At 48.8% G+C, this 20,575-nt stretch overlaps 1 protein-coding gene and 1 pseudogene across 2 annotated transcripts; both read left to right on the forward strand.

Annotated features, from left to right (window-relative positions):
* Positions 1-2,574: 2,574 nt before the first annotated feature.
* Positions 2,575-3,095, forward strand: LOC116557740 (annotated as a pseudogene). The gene has a single exon (XR_004271668.1). The product of XR_004271668.1 is annotated as an NADH dehydrogenase [ubiquinone] iron-sulfur protein 5-like (transcript).
* A 2,497-nt stretch (positions 3,096-5,592) lies between these two features.
* HSP90AA1 (heat shock protein 90 alpha family class A member 1) lies at positions 5,593-11,246 on the forward strand. The gene is made up of 11 exons (XM_032287332.1): positions 5,593-5,791; positions 6,316-6,477; positions 6,563-6,929; positions 7,220-7,353; positions 7,636-7,956; positions 8,065-8,230; positions 8,658-8,848; positions 8,967-9,114; positions 9,345-9,613; positions 9,871-10,204; positions 10,483-11,246. Exons 2-11 carry the CDS (start codon positions 6,316-6,318, stop codon positions 10,590-10,592), a joined length of 2,202 nt encoding a protein of 733 aa, XP_032143223.1. The 5' UTR covers positions 5,593-5,791; the 3' UTR covers positions 10,593-11,246.
* The last annotated feature ends 9,329 nt before the right edge of the window (positions 11,247-20,575 follow it).

Below are 20,575 nucleotides of genomic sequence, written 5' to 3' on the forward strand. Positions count from 1 at the left end.
CTAGAGTGCAATGGCACGATCTTGGCTCACTGCAACCTCCACCTCCTGGGTTCAATCGATTCTCCTGCCTCAGCCTCCCGAGTAGCTGGGACTACAGACACATGCCACCACACTCTGCTAATTTTTGTAATTTTAGTAAATATGGGGTTTCATCATGTTGGCCAGGCTGGTCATTAACCCTGACCTCGTGATTGGCCCACCCTCAGCCTCCCAAAGTGCTGGGATTACAGCTTGAGCCACCGGACCAGGCCTCTTAGTTTGCATTTTATAAAATTTTGTATAAATGACTGGTATCTTTCAGCATAATTATTTTTCAAAAAGAACATTTACCAAAATAGACCATATTCTGGGCCATTAAACAAGGCTCAATAAATTTAAAAGGATTGAAATCATGCAAAGTATGATCTCTGACCACAATGGAATTAAATACTAGAAATCAGTAACAGCTGAGCACAATGGCTCACTCCTGTAATCCCAGTATTTTGCAAGGCTGAGGCAGGCAGTTCGCTTGAGGCCAGGAGTTTGAGACCAGCCTGGCAAACATGGTGAAATCCCATCGCTACTAAAAATACAAAAAAGTTAGCCCGGTGTGGTGACGCATGCCTGTAATCCCAGCTACTTTGGAGACTAAGGCATGAGAATTGCTTGAACCTGGGAGGCGGAGGTTGCAGCGAGCTAAGAGCATACCACTGTACTCCAGCTGGGTGACAGAGCGAGACACTGTCTCAAAAAAAAAAAAAAAAAAATTAGCAAAAAGATATCTGAAAAACCTCTATTTGAAAACTAAGTAAAACATTTATAAATAACCCATGAGTCAAGAAATAAGAAAAGGAAATTTAAAAAATATTTTGAACTGAATGAAAATGAAAAAAAAAACAATGTATGAAAATTTATGAGCCAAGAGCAGTTGCAGTGGCTCATGCCTGTAATCCCAGCACTTTGGGAGGCCACAGTGGGAGGAATGCTTGAGTCCAGGAGTTCAAGACCAGCCTCGGCAATATAGTGAGACCTCACCTCTACAAAAAAATAACAATAAAATTAGCTGGGCATGGTGGCACATACCTGTGGTCCCAGCTCCTCAGGAGGCTGAGGCAGAAGGATCGCTTAAGCCTGGGAGGTTGAGGCTGTAGTAAACCATGTCTGTGCCACTGTGCTCCCTCCTGGGCAACAGAGTGAGACTGTGTCTTTTTTTTTTTTTTTTTTTTTAGATAGAGTCTCGCTCTGTTGCCCAGGCAGGAGCACAGTGACACAATCTCCACTCCCTGGAACCTCTGCCTCCCAAATAGCTGGGACTACAGGCGTGCACTGCCACACCCAGCTAATTTTTTAAAATTCTTTGTAGAGACGGGGTTTCACCACATTGGCCAGGCTAGCCTTGAACTCCTGACCTCATGTGATCCGCCTGCCTCAGCCTCACAAAGTGCTGGAATTACAGGTGTGAGCCACTGTGCCTGACTGAGACTGTGTCTCAGAAAAAAAAAAAAAAATTATGAGCCAAACCTGGTGTAACTGCCCTGGAGGCCCTTGCTCTGGGTGACCCTGAGTAAAGGACTTATCTCCTCTCCTGAGCCTCTGTGTTCTCATCTGTACAGTGGGACCAGAGCCACTTACTTCAGAGTTGAGAGGATTAAGAAACTGCATGCAGCACTGCATATTGAGGAAAATGAATATAGAAAAGAAAAAAAGGCACTGCATGCACAGTACCTAGCCTGCTGCCTGGCAAGCATGTAAGGGGGCATAAATTGCTGTGGGGTAGGCTAGCACCTGAGCCATGTCCAAAACCAGAATCTGCTCACTTAAGCTTCATAACCACTCTATGAAGAAGACATGTTCATGCCCATTCTACAGATATTGAACTGGATGCACAGAAAGGGTAAGTGACTTGCTCTGGGTCACACAGGCAGCGGCTGAACTAGGATCTAAATCCAGGCCGCCTGGATCTGGAATCCATGCTCCAGCTTTATGGAGGGACACTGAAACGTTTCAAATGGAGGAGGAAAATGGTCAGACTGCCCTGACAGCAAGATCACTGTGGGACGAGGTCAACAAATACTTAGGAGGCTAAATCTGCAGAGCTTGGTGATCTATTAAAAATATGTTGTTGAGGAAGCCAGGGAGGAGGATGGACAGAAAAGGAGGTCAGGCAGAAGTGGAAGAGCCTGGGGTTGGAGGGCTACAGGAAGCAGAAGAGCAATGTGGTCTGTACTCTGAAGGAGAGGGCACCACATTCTGAGAACCTCTCCATGACAGGACACGTGGCCTGGTGGGTGGCAGGCAGGGGTTCTTAAGAAAACATGCGAGCAGAAGGTCCGGTAGAAATTAATTAAAGAAGAACAGAGGGAATGGTGCTCTAGGCAGAGGGAATAGCATTTGCACAGCCTTGTGGGGGGAGTCACGGGGAGGGTGCCAGGTATAAAAATAGGAGCACAGTGGGAACTGGGGCTGTATGGGTAGGCAGCAGCGACTTACCGGGCCTCACAGGCCTAAAGAGCTCTATCTTCCTCCTGGAAGGATGGGAAGTCAGCTACGATTTGCCCAGGGGGAGCAAGGCTATGTTGGGAAGAATACCTAGACCCGTTCCACTGAGTGTCGGGGCCTCAGGATCCATGAAACAGAAAACAGCAATAGCCTGGGCTTGCCTCTCTATGCCTGAAGGCCTCCTTTGATTTCAGTATAAAAACACCCATGAAGCAATGGATATGCAGATCCAAGCAAAGGAAAGCCATGCCTTTCTGCGACGTGCAGAAAAGGTTCGGCATTAACCTAGATCCATGGTGGACAATCCAAAGTGCTGAACAGCCCTACAAGCTTCCTGCTCAATGCCATGCTTTTGAAAAAGAATGGATAGAAGGTGCACATGGAATCGGTACTATCTGGGCAGAGAAAGAGTGCAAGATAGAATATGATGATTTCATAGAGTGTATACCTCGGAAAAAAACGGTGAAACATAGGGATACCATCTGAAGCCAATGGGATAAACTGATGAAGGAAGGGAAGTACACCCCTCCACCTCACCACATGGGCAAGGGGGAGCCTCGGCCCTGAGCAGACACAGCTACTGATATCTGGAGGCTGATTTTCATGGTCTTTGTTCTCCACTGGAAAGGTTGTTTATGGAAAACCTCCTTGTCCAAGTGTGTAAAAATAAAAGTACTGCTCCATCCTTAAAAAAAGAGATTTGCGGCGGGTGGGGAGGAGGCAATAGATAGGGCCAGGTGTATGTTGTCAAAGCTCACCTGGGCTACAGGTTGGAGACGGATCAGACCAGATGCCAGGGAGCAGTTAGGTGGTTATGGAGGCCTTCCAGGTGAGCTGACAGTTGTGTGGAAGCGGGGGTGGGGGGTGGGTTGGGGGGTGTATGTGGACAGAAGTGGCAGGACTCAGTGCCGGATCCTTTGTGAGGAAGCTTGGGGTTCTTGATTCGTGAGATAGTCACCTGGCTAACGAGCCCTCAAAGAGGGCCAGAGAGGTGGGGGAAGCTCACGAGCTCACCATCCAGGTCTGGAGCGGCGTCGTCGTGGCCCGGCTCTTCATGAGTCATCTGCACACAGGTCCTATTAGTGAGAGTGCTGGAACAAGACCTGGGGGCAAGGAGCTCCTTGCTGTGTGAGGGAGAGCTGCGTGAGTGTGAGGACAGAGAACAGCCAGGGGCTGAGAGGAAAACCATGGCGTGTTGATGATAGAAACCATAGCAGAGGTCTCAACTTGTGGGTAACTGTGGAATGTCACCTTGAGACAGGACCACAATGTCCTGTTTATTAACTGAGACAGGAGAGATGGAAAGACAGGAATTTGCGGAAGGAGGGAGGGACATTAAAGGTGGGGCCCGACGGGAAACAGTGGTTCCCAGTGATGCCCAGACCCAGGGAGGGGCTTTGGGGCAGGTTTACTGGAGGAACGGGGAAAAATGAAGGCCCCAGAAACAAAGCACAAAGAATGTCAGAGCTAGGCCCCTGGATGGCTCCTCTGTAAGAAATCTCAACCCCCCGGACAATGGCAGAAACTGCGTTAGGAAGAGTTCCTACAAGTGAGGAGACGGGGCAGTGGCTGGTGGCGACCGGAAGGAAACAGGTGGAGGGTCACTCGCCAGGGAAGACCTTGGGCCCCTCCTGCTTCCGCATTTGCCCCGGCTGCGGCTGTAGGGAAAGCCTGGGCCGGGGGCGCGCCCCCAGGCTGCGGAACGGCTACCAGGGGACTCGGCACACGCCCCCAACGCTGGGGCCCGCGCCACGTGGCTGCTAGTTTCCATCCACTTCCCCCGCTTTGCAATGCCAGGCGAGACGCTTTCCGTTGATTTCACACACTCTTGGGGGGGGGGTCTCAGGCCGCAGTCTGGAAACCCCTGCTCCTGAGCAAGTTGGGTTTCCCCAGAGACCAGGAAGTGGAAGTAGCTCCGTCCTTTGTTTACACGGCGAGGAGCTTCTCGATTATTCCCAGGGCATGGCTGTGAGTCTAGGCAGGAGGCGGCTCCATCATGGGAGGCGCCAGAGACAAAGAGGAGGAGGACAGGGGCCAGGCAGGGGCACCAGGCTGATGACCTGAGCCAGCTCTAAGGAACCACAACGCCTCCAAGGTTCTCACAGTTGGCGCTGGCCAAAGTATCCTAAAATTCTCATGTAGAAACTGGCTCTTCCAGCCAGGGTAACATGGCGAAAACCCGTCTCTACAAATAAATACAAAAACTAGCCGGGAGTGGTGTCGGCGCCCGTGGTCCCAGCTACTCGGGAGGTTGAGGCAGGAGAATCACCTGAGCCCGGGAGGTCGACGCTGCAGGTGAGCCGAGACTGCGCCATGGCACCCCAGCCTGGGCGACAGGGAGCGCCTGACCAAACAAGCAAAAAACCCCAAACCTGGCTCTTAGGGCAAGTTAATCACCCAAGAATTCTTATACTTCACTTGGAGACCTCAAATAAATCGATCGGCAAAACAATGCGCTTTTTAAAATCATGCCTGGTGCAGCTGGGTGAGCATGAACTTGTACCCCAAATTAAGGGACCCTGAAATATGAAGGACATGGCTTTCGGGGAACCCAAAGGCAGCCAAGCACCCCCGCGCCAGAGGCGTCCTCCGTGAGCAGCGGGTGGCCCACGGCCCGCCCCCGGTGAACAGAGCACCGCGATCCCAGCGCCGCCTGCGGCCGGGTTCTGGGGCAGCACGGCCACGACTCGGGCAGTCTAGCCGGCGCGTGAGACCCGGGGCGCTCCGGTCCACACACGGCCCTCCCTTCAGGCGCGCCTCCCGCCCAGGCCCCGCGCTCTGCTCAGCCGGGTTGTCAGACGCGCGGCGCTCTCACGGCACCCGCACACGGGTGACCAACGACACCTCCCCTTCGCGCATTTCACAAAGGCCCGCACGTCCGGGCGCGCCGTCCGCCCGCGCTCGGCGGGTGGGGGTGCAGGGCGGAGGGCGCGCAGGGCGGGGGGCGCGGGCGGCCAGGAAAGGCGCCTGGACCTTCCCGAGAATTCCGCGCCGCGCAGGCGCACTGAGGTTGGCGCGGGGGCGTGCAGGGGGCGCGCGGCGGCGGTTGAGGGAGGGTTGCCGGGGCCGGGCCACGCGCGGGGCCTGCGCGCGCCAGGGGGAGGGGCGGGCCGCGGCGAGGGCGCAGGCGCAGGCGCGCGGCCGCCGCGGCAGTTGGGGAGGGTTCTTCCGGAAGGTTCGGGAGGCTTCTGGAAAAAGCGCCGCGCGCTGGGCGGGCCCGTCGGTATATAAGGCAGGCGCGGGGGCGGAGCGCCAGTTGCTTCAGCGTCCTGGTGCTGCTGCGCTGCGGAGCCCGTGCGGTCCCTTAGCCAAGGTGAGGGGCGGTGGGGGAGGCTCGAGGGGCGATTGGGGGCCGAGGCGGCTGGGCCGGAGCCCGGAATCCGCCAGGCCGCGCTGCCTACTCCGGAGGCCTCCGGCCGGCCGCGCTCTCCGCGCCCGCGTCAGAAATGGGCCCGGCGGCCGCGGGCTCCCCGAGGCGCCCCTGCGGCGCCGCACCGGAACGGAGGGCCCCGGCTGCGGGGGACCCCTCGGCCGGCTCGGCTGGGGCGCCGGCGGAGGCGGCCGCTGGGGAGGAGCCGCCACGCGCCCCGGCCCGCGCGGGAGGGTGCGGGGTGTCCGCCGGGGCCCGCGGCCGCCTCCCGGAAGCGCGCACACGCTCCTGGTGGTTGCCGCGCGCGAAATGAGGTCATCCTTTGTCAGCCGCCCTTCTATTTTCGGTTTACTTAAACTCCGCAAATCTCCAGCTGGGCTTTAAAAACGTTTGGAGGACGCGATGGAATTTCGTGTTGCCCGTGTAGACGTCCTGCAGGGTTTTAAACCGGCTCGGTGTCCTTCCAGATGCCTGAGGAAACCCAGACCCAAGACCAACCGATGGAGGAGGAGGAGGTGGAGACGTTCGCCTTTCAGGCAGAAATTGCCCAGTTGATGTCACTGATCATCAATACTTTCTATTCGAACAAAGAGATCTTTCTGAGAGAGCTCATTTCAAATTCCTCAGATGTAAGTCGCTTATTAACCCAGAATAGGGTTTCGGTTTCAGTGGGGTTGGGGGGCTGTATGCTTAATTTGAAATTTTTGTTAATAGGCATTGGACAAAATCCGGTATGAGAGCTTGACGGATCCCAGTAAACTGGACTCTGGGAAAGAGCTGCATATTAACCTTATACCAAACAAACAAGATCGAACCCTCACTATTGTGGATACTGGAATTGGAATGACCAAGGCTGACTTGATCAATAACCTTGGTACTATTGCCAAGTCTGGGACCAAAGCGTTCATGGAAGCTTTGCAGGCTGGTGCAGATATCTCTATGATTGGCCAGTTTGGTGTTGGTTTTTATTCTGCCTATTTGGTTGCTGAGAAAGTAACAGTGATCACCAAACATAACGATGATGAGCAGTACGCCTGGGAGTCCTCAGCAGGGGGATCATTCACAGTGAGGACAGACACAGGTAGGTGACCGAGCATGCACGGGTTAAGTCAGTGGCGGGAGGGTGGGGTGCTGCAGCCCATGGACCTCTGTGAAGCTTACAGAAACTTGTGTTTGCCCAACGTTCAGGAACAAGCTAGAGCACTTAATGCGGTATGACTTGGTTACTTCTTTCTGGCAAGGCACTTAGACCTGCTGTGGGAACCTTTTCATCTGTAGTAATGGCAAATCTCACTTTGTGGACATGAGTTAGGCATGGCGTTGAACGCTAAATTGATTGGATTATTGAGTCAATTTTCCCTACTACTACAGGTGAACCTATGGGTCGTGGAACAAAGGTTATCCTACACCTGAAGGAAGACCAAACTGAGTACTTGGAGGAACGAAGAATAAAGGAGATTGTGAAGAAACATTCTCAGTTTATTGGCTATCCCATTACTCTTTTTGTAAGTTTCTGTATAATTGTAGGGTGTATTACTGTCTGTAGATGACTGGGGTGACTGAGCTACATCCTTAGTCCTTAGATGTGTTGAACTTGGGTTATTTACTAGTTTGGAGTCTGGGGAACCTAAACTCTACTACCTAACTTTGTAAGATATGTTGATGAGAAGCTGCCTGGCTGCCTCTCTGCTTGGCTGACTAGGCTTTGGCCTTAGGTTGAAAATAGTTGCTCAGTGTTACCAGTTCTAGAATGCAGCAGTGATGTGATTTCATGTCTTACTTTGCAGGTGGAGAAGGAACGTGATAAAGAAGTCAGTGATGATGAGGCTGAAGAAAAGGAAGATAAAGAAGAAGAAAAAGAAAAAGAAGAGAAAGACTCTGAAGACAAGCCGGAAATTGAAGATGTTGGTTCTGATGAAGAAGAAGAAGAAAAGAAGGATGGTGACAAGAAGAAAAAGAAGAAGATTAAGGAAAAGTACATCGATCAAGAAGAACTCAACAAAACAAAGCCCATCTGGACCAGAAATCCCGACGATATTACTAATGAGGAGTATGGAGAATTTTACAAGAGCTTGACCAATGACTGGGAAGATCACTTGGCAGTGAAGGTGAGTGACTGAGTGGTGCCTGGAGCTTGTCTTTAGATGATCTTTCTTCACCACAGATACCTTCTGTAATGCATTGTTGTTGGTACTTAAGTGTGTCTTTTATTACAGCATTTTTCAGTTGAAGGACAGTTGGAATTCAGAGCCCTTCTATTTGTCCCACGACGTGCTCCTTTTGACCTGTTTGAAAACAGAAAGAAAAAGAACAACATCAAGTTGTATGTACGCAGAGTTTTCATCATGGATAACTGTGAGGAGCTAATCCCTGAATATCTGAGTAAGTACGAATAGGGAAAATAATCCCCATCAGTGATTAAAGAAATACTTCCTGGCTGGCACAGTGGCTCACACCTGTAATCTTAGCACTTTGGGGAGGTGTCGGTGGGTGGATCACCTAGGGTTAGGAATTCATGACCAGTCTAGCCAAAATGATATGAAACCCCGTCTGTACAAATTTAGCCTGGTGTGGTGGGTGCCTGTAGTCCCAGCTGAAGCTTGAGAATAGCTTGAACGGGAAGAGGGGGGTGGGAGAGAGGTTGCAGTGGGCAGAGATTGGGCCACTGCCCTCTACCCTAGAAAACAGACTCCATCTCAGAAAATACATATGTATATATTTTTAGGTTTTTACCTTTGATTTTGGTGTTTACCTAGCATCAGTTTTGTCTTTGGAATGACTTGGCATTTGGTTTTTATATTTTTTTCAGATTTCATTAGAGGGGTGGTAGACTCAGAGGATCTCCCTCTAAACATTTCTCGTGAGATGTTGCAACAAAGCAAAATTCTGAAAGTTATCAGGAAGAATTTGGTCAAAAAATGCTTAGAACTCTTCACTGAACTGGCAGAAGATAAAGAGAACTACAAGAAGTTCTATGAGCAGTTCTCTAAAAACATAAAGGTTAGTGTAAATATTTGACCATTAGTAGTTTTACAACTGGCCTCTTTGCAGATTTTTTTTTTTTTTTTTTTTTTTTTAAAACAAAAAACGTTTTTGTAAAGAACTTACTTTGTTTCAGCTTGGAATACACGAAGACTCTCAAAATCGGAAGAAGCTTTCAGAGCTGTTGAGATACTACACATCTGCCTCTGGTGATGAGATGGTTTCTCTCAAGGACTACTGCACCAGAATGAAGGAAAACCAGAAACATATCTATTATATCACAGGTAGGGGAACCGTACGTTACACTCAGATACTTTGTTCTTGGAACTTTGTAGGCTCTGGTTGTTTTCTCTCTTCAGGTAGCACTGTTAGTATAACTGGTGTTGATCTAACCAAGATATTTAACATGAACTAGGTCATCTGTTTTAGGTTCTGACTACTAAGAAAAGTCAGAAGTAGGTGAAGCCATTTCTTACTGTTGAAAGGTATAAAAGCAACTTTTATAATACCTCAGGTGAGACCAAGGACCAAGTAGCTAACTCAGCCTTTGTGGAACGTCTTCGAAAACATGGCTTAGAAGTGATCTATATGATTGAGCCCATTGATGAGTACTGTGTCCAACAGCTGAAGGAATTTGAGGGGAAGACTTTAGTGTCAGTCACCAAAGAGGGCTTGGAACTACCAGAGGATGAAGAAGAAAAAAAGAAACAGGAAGAGAAAAAAACAAAGTTTGAGAACCTCTGCAAAATCATGAAAGACATATTGGAGAAAAAAGTTGAAAAGGTATGTGAAAACAACATTTCCTGATTATTGATACCCCTAAGGTGCTTTCAAGCTTACATAATCTATTTTCCCTTTTTCTCAACTTCACAGAAAACTATGGTTGTGTATGTAAAACACAATTTTAGCCTGTGCTGTTAGGTGTAGGATACCTAATAAAATCTTAAGTTGTATTTGATAGTAGATAACCCAGATTTCATTTCACAATTAAAGTTTAAGTTTTAATCTTTCTAGGCTCCTAAGTTGTTTCTTCATTACAGGTGGTTGTGTCAAACCGATTGGTGACGTCTCCATGCTGTATTGTCACAAGCACATATGGCTGGACAGCAAACATGGAGAGAATCATGAAAGCTCAAGCCCTAAGAGACAACTCAACAATGGGTTACATGGCAGCAAAGAAACACCTGGAGATAAACCCTGACCATTCCATTATTGAGACCTTAAGGCAAAAGGCAGAGGCTGATAAGAACGACAAGTCTGTGAAGGATCTGGTCATCCTGCTTTATGAAACTGCGCTCCTGTCTTCCGGCTTCAGTCTGGAAGATCCCCAGACACATGCTAACAGGATCTACAGGATGATCAAACTTGGTCTTGGTAAGGCTTAAACTATGTCAAGTTAAGAAAACACACACACATGACTAGTGAAAAAAGTGGTTAACTTTCAGTTACCCAAATTTGGCGCACATTGTCCTACTTGGAAGCATTCAGGTATCCCTTTCTATAGAGATAAGTAAGGTGTTTAAAAAGCTAAGAAATGAAGATTCATTTGCCCAGTATTACTGTCTTGAAAGCAGGTGTGAACCAGGAGTGTGTTATACCAATTAGCTGGCTTTAAGAAATCTTTCTAATAGAGGATTTTGTTTTGAAAACAGGTATTGATGAAGATGACCCTACTGCTGATGATACCAGTGCAGCTGTAACTGAAGAAATGCCACCCCTCGAAGGAGATGATGACACATCACGCATGGAAGAAGTAGACTAAGCTCCAGCTGAGGGATGACTTACCTGTTCAGTACTCTACAGCTCCTCTAATAATATATTTTCAAGGATGTTTTTCTTTATTTTTGTTAACATTAAAAAGTCCGTATGGCATGACAACTACTACTTTACGGGGAAGATAAAGATTCCTGTCGACTAAGCGATGCTGTGATACTTTAGGCAGCAAAGCAGAGCTAGTAATGCTTCTTTAGTTTCACATCGGCTTACGTGAACAGATTGAGGTAATGTGTGTTGTAAGATGTATGTAACATGTTAACTTTGTGGTCTAAAGTGTGTAGCTATCAAGCCGGATTCCTTAGTAGACCAAATCTTATCGAAGTGTTCTCAAGCTATACCTTGATATTTAGAAGAAAAGTATTTGTTATATCTTGTAGGATCTACTTTCTTTCATCCCCTGTAGTTGCCAATTCTGCATGTACTAGTCCTCTAGAAATAGGTTAAACTGAAGCAACTTGGTGGAACTCTCCATAGGGCTTGTTTTCCAAAGAAAAGTATTGTTTGGAGGATCAGTTATTAGCCTACCTAAGCATATCATAACTTGTTCAAAAATAACTCAGAGCCAGTCTTGTGGATGGAAATGTAGTGCTCGAGTCACATTCTGTTTAAAGTTGTAACAAATACAGATGAGTTAAAAGAAGTTGCATGACAGTGTCTTATTTGGGTGGGGAAGGGGAGTATTCTGGGTGACAGAGTTGGTGCCAAAACGTAAAACATGAGATACTAGCAGGAGATGACTAACACTGGCCACTGTGAGGTTTGACATGATCTTCCCAATGTGTACTTTTGGTGGGTGTGGGGTGGAGTACATGTTGTAGGCACAGTAAATGCAGGCAACGTGCATCCCATGTGCATGTGTGCATTGTTCTGACGGTATTTCATGGGACACCTTGTGTCTTAAATGTAGTCAATTCCTTGGCCTTGTGTCTCAAATTTCGTTACCAGTGTCTAATGTCGCTCACTTTCTGGTCCTTTGAGCCAGCTGTGAGCAGTAGGTAACAAGTTGGTAGGGAAAAGATGAGCTGGCATGTCTTCAAAGGTTTAAAAAATACTGGGCACAGTGGCTTACCTCTATAATCCAGCACTTTGGGATGCTGAGGTGGGTGGATCATGTGAGGTCAGGAGTTCGAGACCAGCCTGACAAACATGGAGCACTGCTATCTACTAAAAATACAAAATTAGCTGGGCATGTTAGCACATGCCTGCAGTCCCAGGAGGCGGAGGTTGCAGTGAGCCGAGATGGCACCATTGCACCCCAGCCTGGGCAACAAGCGAAATTCCGTCTCAAAAAGTCCTAGGGGTGGTAATGGCTAAATAAAAGTCTTGATTCTAGAAAGAAAACTTGGTTAGATAGCATATAGGATTTACATTCTGAGCCTAAAGCCATATATAAAAATGAGAGGATATGAGTGGGACTTGTATATGTGCTGGTGACTAAGAGGGCAGAGCACAGTCAGGGAGAGGACTTGGTCTCAGTTCCTCATGCTAAGCAGGTATTGAAGCTTGGCAAATGGCAATCACATTTAATCCGTAAAATCCTCTGAGAAGTTCTTAGTTCCCTTAGACAATAGAAGGAATTACTTAAGGTCTTGGTGGCTGAATTTAAATTTAACTCCAAAGTCCCATTTTAAGTCTTGTTGCTTACTAAAAGATGTTAGCAGCTAGGAGAAAGGTTTAGTGTTGAACTAGGAAGTGAATGGCAAAAAGGGTAAAAAGTCAGCTTTTTCCCAGGTCTAGTAAAAATATTAAATCTTAAGATTTCTTTCAAATAAACATAGGCAGTTGAGGGAATCAGTCAATGTAGGACCTCTGTATAAATCATCTCCCAAATGAACTCATCCTCCTGGAGTTACTGGGAAAGTTGATGGCGAATAGATGGGTACTTAGCTGTGCGCCTGACCTATGTCCCAGCAGTCCCTGTGCTGGCGCCTGGACCACCAAGAAGATGGATGCCCAGCCAAGTGAGTGAGAAGTTGGGCCAGATGACACGTGAATGTCATGCTGCAAATGTCCTTGCACTGCTTAAAGGACCACGATTCTTACCCTATCACTTCAAAATTCATGGTTGCTTCAAACCTTCCATAATCGAGTTCCATCCTGCCAAGGAGGGTGGTGAGTGCTGAAAAGATATGCAAACTGGGCAAGAGAAAGACTTCATAAATGACATGGTTGTCTAGGTAGGAAACTCATAAGGAATCTATCAAAACGATACTAGAAGAAGTGATTTTAGCAAAGGATAGGACTTCAATACACAAAAATCAATTGAGCCAGGCATGGTGGCTCATGCCTGTAATCCCAACACTTGGGGAGGCCAAGGCAAGACTGCTTGAGCCCAGGAGTTCGAGACTGCCTAAGCAACAAAGCAAGACCCTGTCCCTCTGAAAAAATTAAAATTAGGTCAAGTGCAGTATTTCACACCTGTAATCCCAGTACTTTGGGAGGCCAAGGCGGGTGGATCACCTGAGATCAGGAGTTCGAGACCAGCCTGGCCGACATAGCAAAACCCCATCCCTACTAAGAATACAAAAATTAGCTGGGCATGTTGGCAGCTACCTGTAATCCCAGCTACTCAGGAGGCTGAGGCAGGAGAATCGCTTGAACCCGGGTGGTGGAGGTTGCGGTGAGCCAAGACAGTGCCATTGCACTCCAGCCTAGACAACAAGAGTGAAATTCCATCTCAAAAAAAAAAAAAAAAAAAAAAATTGCTGGGCACGGTGGCACATACCTGTAGTCCAGCTACTTGGGAGGCTGAGGTGGGAGGATTGCATGAGCCTAGGAGTTGAAGGCTTCAGTGAGCCATGATCATTCCACTGCATCCTGCATCCCAAACTGGGACACAGAGCAAGACCCTATCTCTATAAAAATAAAAAAGGAAAGGAAAGGAAAGCAGTAGTTGCCTGGGCCGGGAGTCAGAGTAGACAGTGACTGCAGAGAGGCAAGAAGGAATTTTTGAGGGCAATGGAAGTGTTGGAAAACGATCAGGTAGTGCCAGAACAGGTGTATATGTATGTCTGCGTATATATATATATATATTTTAGACCGAGTCTCACTCTGTCGCCAGGTTGGAGTGCAGTGGTGCGATCTCAGCTCGCTGCAACCTCCACCTCCCAGGTTCAAGCGATTCTCCTGCCTCAGCTTCCCGAGTGGCTGGGACTATATGCATGCGCCACCACGCCTGGCTAATTTTTTGTATTTTAGTAGAGACAGGGTTTTGCCATGTTGCCCAGGTTGGTCTCAAACCCCTGAGCTCAAATGAGCCACCTGCCTCGGCCTCCCAAAGTGCTGGGATTGCAGGCGTGAGCACCACACACAGTAGTGTCAGTTGATTTCTATGATGCTTACTGAACTGTCATCCTCTGAGCCTAGAAGCTCTGAACCCTAGGCTGGGCGCCGTGGCTCACACCTGTAATCCCAGCACTTTGGGAGGCCAAGGAGGGTGAATCACAAGGCAAGGAGTTCGAGACCAGCCTGGCCAATGTGGTGAAACCCCATCTCTACTAAAAATACAAAAATTAGCCAGGTGTGGTGGTGCACACCTGTAGTCCCACCTACTCAGGAGGCTGAGGCAGCAGAATCACTTGAACCCGGGAGGCGGAGGGTGCAGTGAGCCGAGATTGTGCCATTGCACTCCAGCCTGGGTGACAGAGTGAAACTCTGTCTTTAAATAAATAAATAAAATGAGGCCGGGCACGGTGGCTCAAGCCTGTAATCCCAGCACTTTGGGAGGCCGAGGCGGGTGGATCACGAGGTCAAGAGATCGAGACCATCCTGGTCAACATGGTGAAACCCCGTCTTTACTAAAAATACAAAACATTAGCTGGGCATGGTGGCGCATCCCTGTAATCTCAGCTACTCAGGAGGTTGAGGCAGGAGAATTGCCTGAACCCAGGAGGCGGAGGTTGCGGTGAGCCGAGATCGCGCCATTGCACTCCAGCCTGGGTAACAAGAGTGAAACTCCGTCTCAAATAAATAAATAAATAAATAAAATGATGAAAATGAGTATTTTGACTTGTTCACTCACTTAATTGTGCACTTATAGTACCAAGTGCCTTGAATATGTTTGAGTGCAGAGATATATTAAGGAAAAGATGAAATACTTGTGGGTGAAATGACACAGTGAAATCTCGGAATTGCCTCAGAATGACCTGGAGAAAGGAGGAAGGTTGCACTGAGTGTGGACGGGTGGGAATGGCCGTGGCCTGTTGGCTGGTTGCTGGGGATGGTGATGGTGACAGGTTTCATACTATTCTGCCTGCTTTTGTGTACTTTTGATATTCACAGAATGGAAAATGAAAAATGTAAAATAAGAAGTACATAGAGCCCAAAGGAGTATAGGATCCTATGGGAAATAGAGTAGAAGGGTATGAGGAAAAGTAGAATATTATTGGAAATGAAAGATCCACCCAGGAACTGGAGCTCCAGAAATGAATGCTGGAGCTCTGCAGCTGCAACCCAGCAGTAGAGACATGTTTGCCCAGCTGGGTCACCCCGCACCCCGTCTCCCTCCGCCCCACCCCGCAGTGCCAACAGGCCTTTAGGCTGCAACTGGCTGGCGTGGTCCTTAAATTATTTTAATCTATAAAAGTTGTTTATTTTACTTATTTATTATTTTTGAGATGATGTTTTGCTCTTTTTGCCCAGGCTGGAGTGCAATGAAGCCATCTCAGCTCACTGTAACCTCTGCCTCCTGGGTTCAGGCAATTCTCCTGCCTCAGCCTCCCGAGTAGCTGGGATTACAGGGGTGCACCGCCACGCCTAATTTTGTATTTTTAGTAGAGATGGGGTTTCACCATGTTGGACAGGCTGGTCTCGAACTCCTGACCTCAGGTGATCTGCCTGCCTCAGCCTTTCAAAATGCTGGGATTACAGGCATGAGCCACTGAGCCCAGTGTTATTTATTTATTGATTTATTGAGATACAATCTTGCTCTTTCGCTCAGACTGAAGTGCAGTGGCACAATCTCAGCTCACTGCAACCTCTGCCTCCCGGGTTCAAGTGATTACCCTGCCTCAGCCTCCTGAGTATCTGGGACTGTAGGCACCCACTACCATGCCAGTTAATTTTTGTATTTTCAGTAGAGATGGGATTTCACAATGTTGGACAAGATGGTCTTGATCTCTTGACCTCGTGATCCACCTGCCTCAGCCTCCCAAAGTGCTGGGATTACCGGCATGAGCCACTGTGCCCCGCCTATTTTTATTTTTTAGTAGAGATGGGGTTTTACCACATTGCCCAGGCTGGTCTCAAACTCCTGACCTCAAATTATCCACCCACCTTGGCCTCCCAAAGTGCTGAAATTACAGATGTGAACTACTGTGCCTGGCCTGTTTTTTGTTTTTGTTTTTTAAATTTTAACCTGGCATTAAAAAAAAACAAGAGTGCTTCTTTTTGGACCACATTTCAAGTTCTAGAACTTTCTTTTTTTTTTTTTTTTAGAGACAGGGTTTCACCATATTGGTCAGGCTGGTCTCAAACTCTGAACCTCTGGTGATCCGCCTGCCTCGGCCTCCCAAAGTGCTGGAATTACAGGCGTGAGCCACCGCGCCGGGCCAAGTTCTAGAACTTTCATTGATCAAGTGTTGAAGCCTGGCTGGGCGCAGTGGCTCACACCTGTAATCCCAGCACTTTGGGAGGCCGAGGTGGGCGGATCATGAGGTCAAGAGATTGAGACCATCCTGGCCAACATGGTGAAACCCCATCTCTACTAAAAATACAAAAATTAGCCGGGTGTGGTGGTGCACACCTGTAGTCCCAGCTACTCAGGAGGCTGAGGCGGCAGAATTGCTTGAACCCAGGAGGCGGAGGTTGCAGCGAGCCGAGATCGTGCCAGTGCACTCCAGCCTGGTGACAGAGCAAGACTCCAACTCAAAAAAAAAAAAAAAAAAGTGTTGAGGCCTTAAAATGCTTTCATAAGATGATAGATGTTCCAAGCAAAAAGATACACTTGGCAGATAGCATGTTCAGCTCGTTGGCTCTGCACTAACATAATGGAATCTTTGTTCAGATTTTGATGGTGCTATTAATACACTGTGACTCACTAAAAGCCTGGCTTCCTGGAATGTTCTTCCCAGGGAGGTGATGTGACGTTCCTCCTATGGAAGAAGAATCTGTAATCACACTTTCATAGTCTTGAGCAGATCTTGAAGGCTTAGCAAAGGGAACAAAAGCTTCCTAAATTATACAGAATTATTAAACAAATTGCCATCTCCACAGGAAGGGGAAAAGCATCAGTTGTACGTACCACTTCTTCACTCAATCCACAAATAGGTATCAGGTGTTTGCCACGTGCACCAAGTTAGCAGTGAACACTCACGCCTTCCCTCCTGGGCTGACAGGCAGGAGAGAAACAGGAAGACCAACCTGAAATGAACAATCATTTCATTACAGTTGCGTAATGCTACAGAGAAAGGTAGAGGATGCAAGGAGTGTGTACGCAGGGCTCACGTTATATCAGGAAAAGATTTTCTGACACACGATAATGGAAGGATTAACCGGGGCCATACAGCGGAAGGACTGAGTGAGCCTGGTGCACGGGACATGGAGACTATCTCGGCCAATTGATGGCTTAACAGGTACAGAGTTGTTGTTTGGGGGAATGAAAAGGTTTTGGAAATAGTAATGATAGTTGTGTAACATTGTGAAGGTAGTTGATGTTAGTGGATTGTACACTTAAAATGGCTTACAGTGGTGCATTTTATGTTACGGGCTGGGCTCGGTGGCTCATGCCTGTAATTCCAGCACTTTGGGAGGCTCAGGTGGGCAGATCACCTGAAGTCAGAAGTTCGAGGTCAAGCTGACCTTGGGATCCGCCCCCCCAGCCCTCTCAAAGTGCTGGGATTACACACGTGAGCCACCGCCCCGGCCCATGCTGTGCTTTTTCTTTACTCCAAGCCACCAACGTTACGGGAGAAAACCATTACTCCTGTCCACTGTTGAGAGACTCTCTTGACAAAACCAGACTCGGTCTCAAAAAAAAAAAAAAAAAAAAAAAGAAACTGTAAGTGAAAGTGCTTAGGTTAATTTGTTATTTCTTAGCAAGTATTTGTGTGCCTGCCATGTGCCAGACACTGTTATGAGTATTTGGGATACAAATGTAAACAACACACACACACACATCTGTAGTGTTAAACTCAAGACTGGGCCTATCTGCTCCTCCTGAACTCCTTCCCTGGAAGCAGAGCTGAGCCTAGGACGTCCGTCCGGTTCCCCAGCCCTTGGCCGTTTGGGAGGCGCCGTGTGCATGAATGGAAGCCCAGTGCTTGCGCCGCAGGCCTGGTCTCCCTTCCCCACAGAGCCCTGTGCGCCCTCCACTTTCAGCGCCTTTCTTATCTATAAAATAAAATAGGGCCGGGTGCGATACCTCACACCCGTAATCCCAGCACTTTGGGAAGCCGAGGCAGGAGGATTGCTTGAGTCCAGGTGTTTGAGACCAGCCTGGGCAATATGGTGAGATCCCCATCTCTACAAAAAATACAAAAATTAGCCGGACATGGTGGCATGTGCCTGTAGTCCCAGCTACTTGGGAGGCTGATTTGGGAGGATCGCTTGAGCCTAGAAGGTCAAGGCTGCAGTGAGTGGAGATTGTACCACTGCACTCCAGCCTGGGCAGCAGAGCCAGACTCTGTCTCAAATAATAAAATATAAAATAAAATAAGGCTAGGTATGGTGACTCACACCTGTAATCCCAACACTTTGGGAGGCGGAGGCAGGTGGATCACTTGAGGTCAGAAGCTCAAGACCAGCCTGACCAACATAGTGAAGCCCTCTCTCTACTAAAAATACAAAAATTAGCGGGGCATGATGGCACATGCTTGTAATCCCAGCTACTCAGGAGGCTGAGTCAGGAGGACTGCTTGAACCCAGGAGGCAGAGGTTGCAGTGAGCTGAGACTGTGCTAATGCACTCCAGCCTGGGCAACAGAGTGAAACTCTGTCTCAAAAAAAAAACACACACACACAAAATAATTTTTTTTGAGACAGAGTCTCACTCTGTCGCCAGGTTCCAGGCTGGAGTGCAGTGGCACAATCTCGGCTCACTGCAACCTCCGCCTCCCGGGTTCAAGCGATTCTCCTGCCCCAGCCTCCCAAGTAGCTGGGACTACAGGCGCCCACCACCACGCCCAGCTAATTTTTGTATTTTTAGTAGAGATGGGGTTTCACCATGTTAGCCAGGATGGTCTCGATCTCTTGACCTCGTGATCCACCTGCCTCGGCCTCCCAAAGTGCTGGGATTACAGGCTTGAGCCACCGCGCCCGGCCATCAATTCTTTAAGCACGGGATACGTGACCCTGCCCCCCATGGCTCCCTCGTGGAGAGTACTTTCTGGTTTGTCCTTGATCAGTGGTAAGCAGGCACCAGCTGCCTACCCAGTTTATCTTGGTTCTATGAGAAAGCACAGAACACCTGTTTGTTAATATTAAGCACCTGTTCAGAGAGACTAACTGCATGCGTTAGCGTCTGCTCGAGGCCCTCAGCCCATAATGCTGTCGGCCCCTGAGGCTCTCAGCTCTGAAGGTTGTTAGGCCCGGATAGCCCACTTTGCTGTTCTATCTGGGTGTCTGCTTCTTAATGCCTTCAGCGCCGCCTGAGCGGGGATCTCTCTAGCCGAGCTGGCTCGGTAGCGGCCCTTCTGCACGGGTCATTATGGAGGCAGCAACATCACACGGGCTGGACCGTGAGATCTCCATCACTCTTAACTCCTGGGTGATCGATTATTCTGGGAACAAAATGGACATCCCATCCAGGAGGTAAGTGAAGAGTGGCAGTCCTGTGCCCTCTAACGGCCCTGGAGCCTCATCCTCAAAGGCTTTAAATCGGTGTCACACCCAGGGCCAAACTGATCTGAACCCGGATTCACAGTGGCCACAGCTTGAGTAGCAGCGTGCTCTGCTCATAGTCAATGATCATGGACCAGTTCTTTGCTACACCAGGCTGAATTTGGGGCTGCTTTTTGGGGAACAGAGGAGACTGTGGCCCAGTCCGGGTCTGGACACTGCTGGGTAAGGACATGCTGGACGCGAGTGTGCTCAGTTGCTCCCAGCCAGGTGGCTGCCACCATCAAAAAGAGGTTCTAGCACCAAGAGAGGCCTGAGGCAGCCCGGCCCCCCAGGGAAGGCGGGACTCTTCCTCTCACACAGAAGGTGGGGGTGGTCCCTGTCCCATGGGAGGGAGGATGTGATTCCTCAAGAGGGTAGGGAGGCCAGTCCCAGTGGCTCACCCCTAGAATCCCAGCACTTTGGGAGGCTGAGACCAGAGGATTGGTTGAGCCCAGAAATTCAAGACCAGCCTGGGCAACAAAGCAAAACCCTGTCTCTACCAAAAAAATGTTAGTAGGACGTGGTGGTGTGTACCTGTGAGCCTAGCTGTTCTGGAGACTGAGGTGGGCGGACTGATTGAGCCTGGGAGGTCAGGCTGCTGTGAGCTCTGATCACACCACTGCACCCCAGCCTGGGCAATGGAGCGAGACTTTTTTTTTTTTTTTTTTTATACTCTATTTCTAATAGTAGAGACCCTGTCTTAAAAGGAAGAAGTTCGGGGGTCTGGTCAGGGAATAAATATGCCATTTCACATGCAGTCCCGCAGGGTGGGAGGACCTTGGTGTGGGGTGAGGGCTGATGAGGGGACGCTCGAGTTTCCCCAGGCGTAAAGTGTGAGGGCTTGGGAAGCGTCACCACCACGTGAGGTGCCCAGATCAGCTCTGCCAGGGTGAGCCTGCTCTCCCCTCTGACAGCAGGGAGCCCCAGCTGGGGAGTGTGGACATCTCCCCTCCCCTCCAAACCCACAGAATTCTAGGACACCTGTGAAATTAACCTGGCGCTAACCAGCGTCTCCGTGCAAAGCTGCAGAGTCACTTCCAAAGTAAGATACTATTTTCACCTGAAGTCGTTTCCACTGGAGCCGACTGATTTAAATGAGAAACCAAATCGCACTTGTCCCGTGCTCAGAATTTCGGTGCAGCCCTGAGCTGTT

Source organism: Sapajus apella, unplaced genomic scaffold (assembly GCF_009761245.1).
Source record: "Sapajus apella isolate SASKATOON/1434 unplaced genomic scaffold, GSC_monkey_1.0 scaffold20, whole genome shotgun sequence".
NCBI classification, from domain to species: Eukaryota; Metazoa; Chordata; class Mammalia; order Primates; family Cebidae; genus Sapajus; species Sapajus apella.

Coding starts and splice junctions, on each gene's coding strand:
- HSP90AA1 (XM_032287332.1), top strand. CDS start 6,316: ATGCCTGAGGAAACCCAGACCCAAGACCAACCGATGGAGGAGGAGGAG. Junction 6,930..7,219: donor CACAGTGAGGACAGACACAG/GTAGGTGACCGA, acceptor CTACTACTACAG/GTGAACCTATGGGTCGTGGA. Junction 10,205..10,482: donor GATGATCAAACTTGGTCTTG/GTAAGGCTTAAA, acceptor TTTTGAAAACAG/GTATTGATGAAGATGACCCT.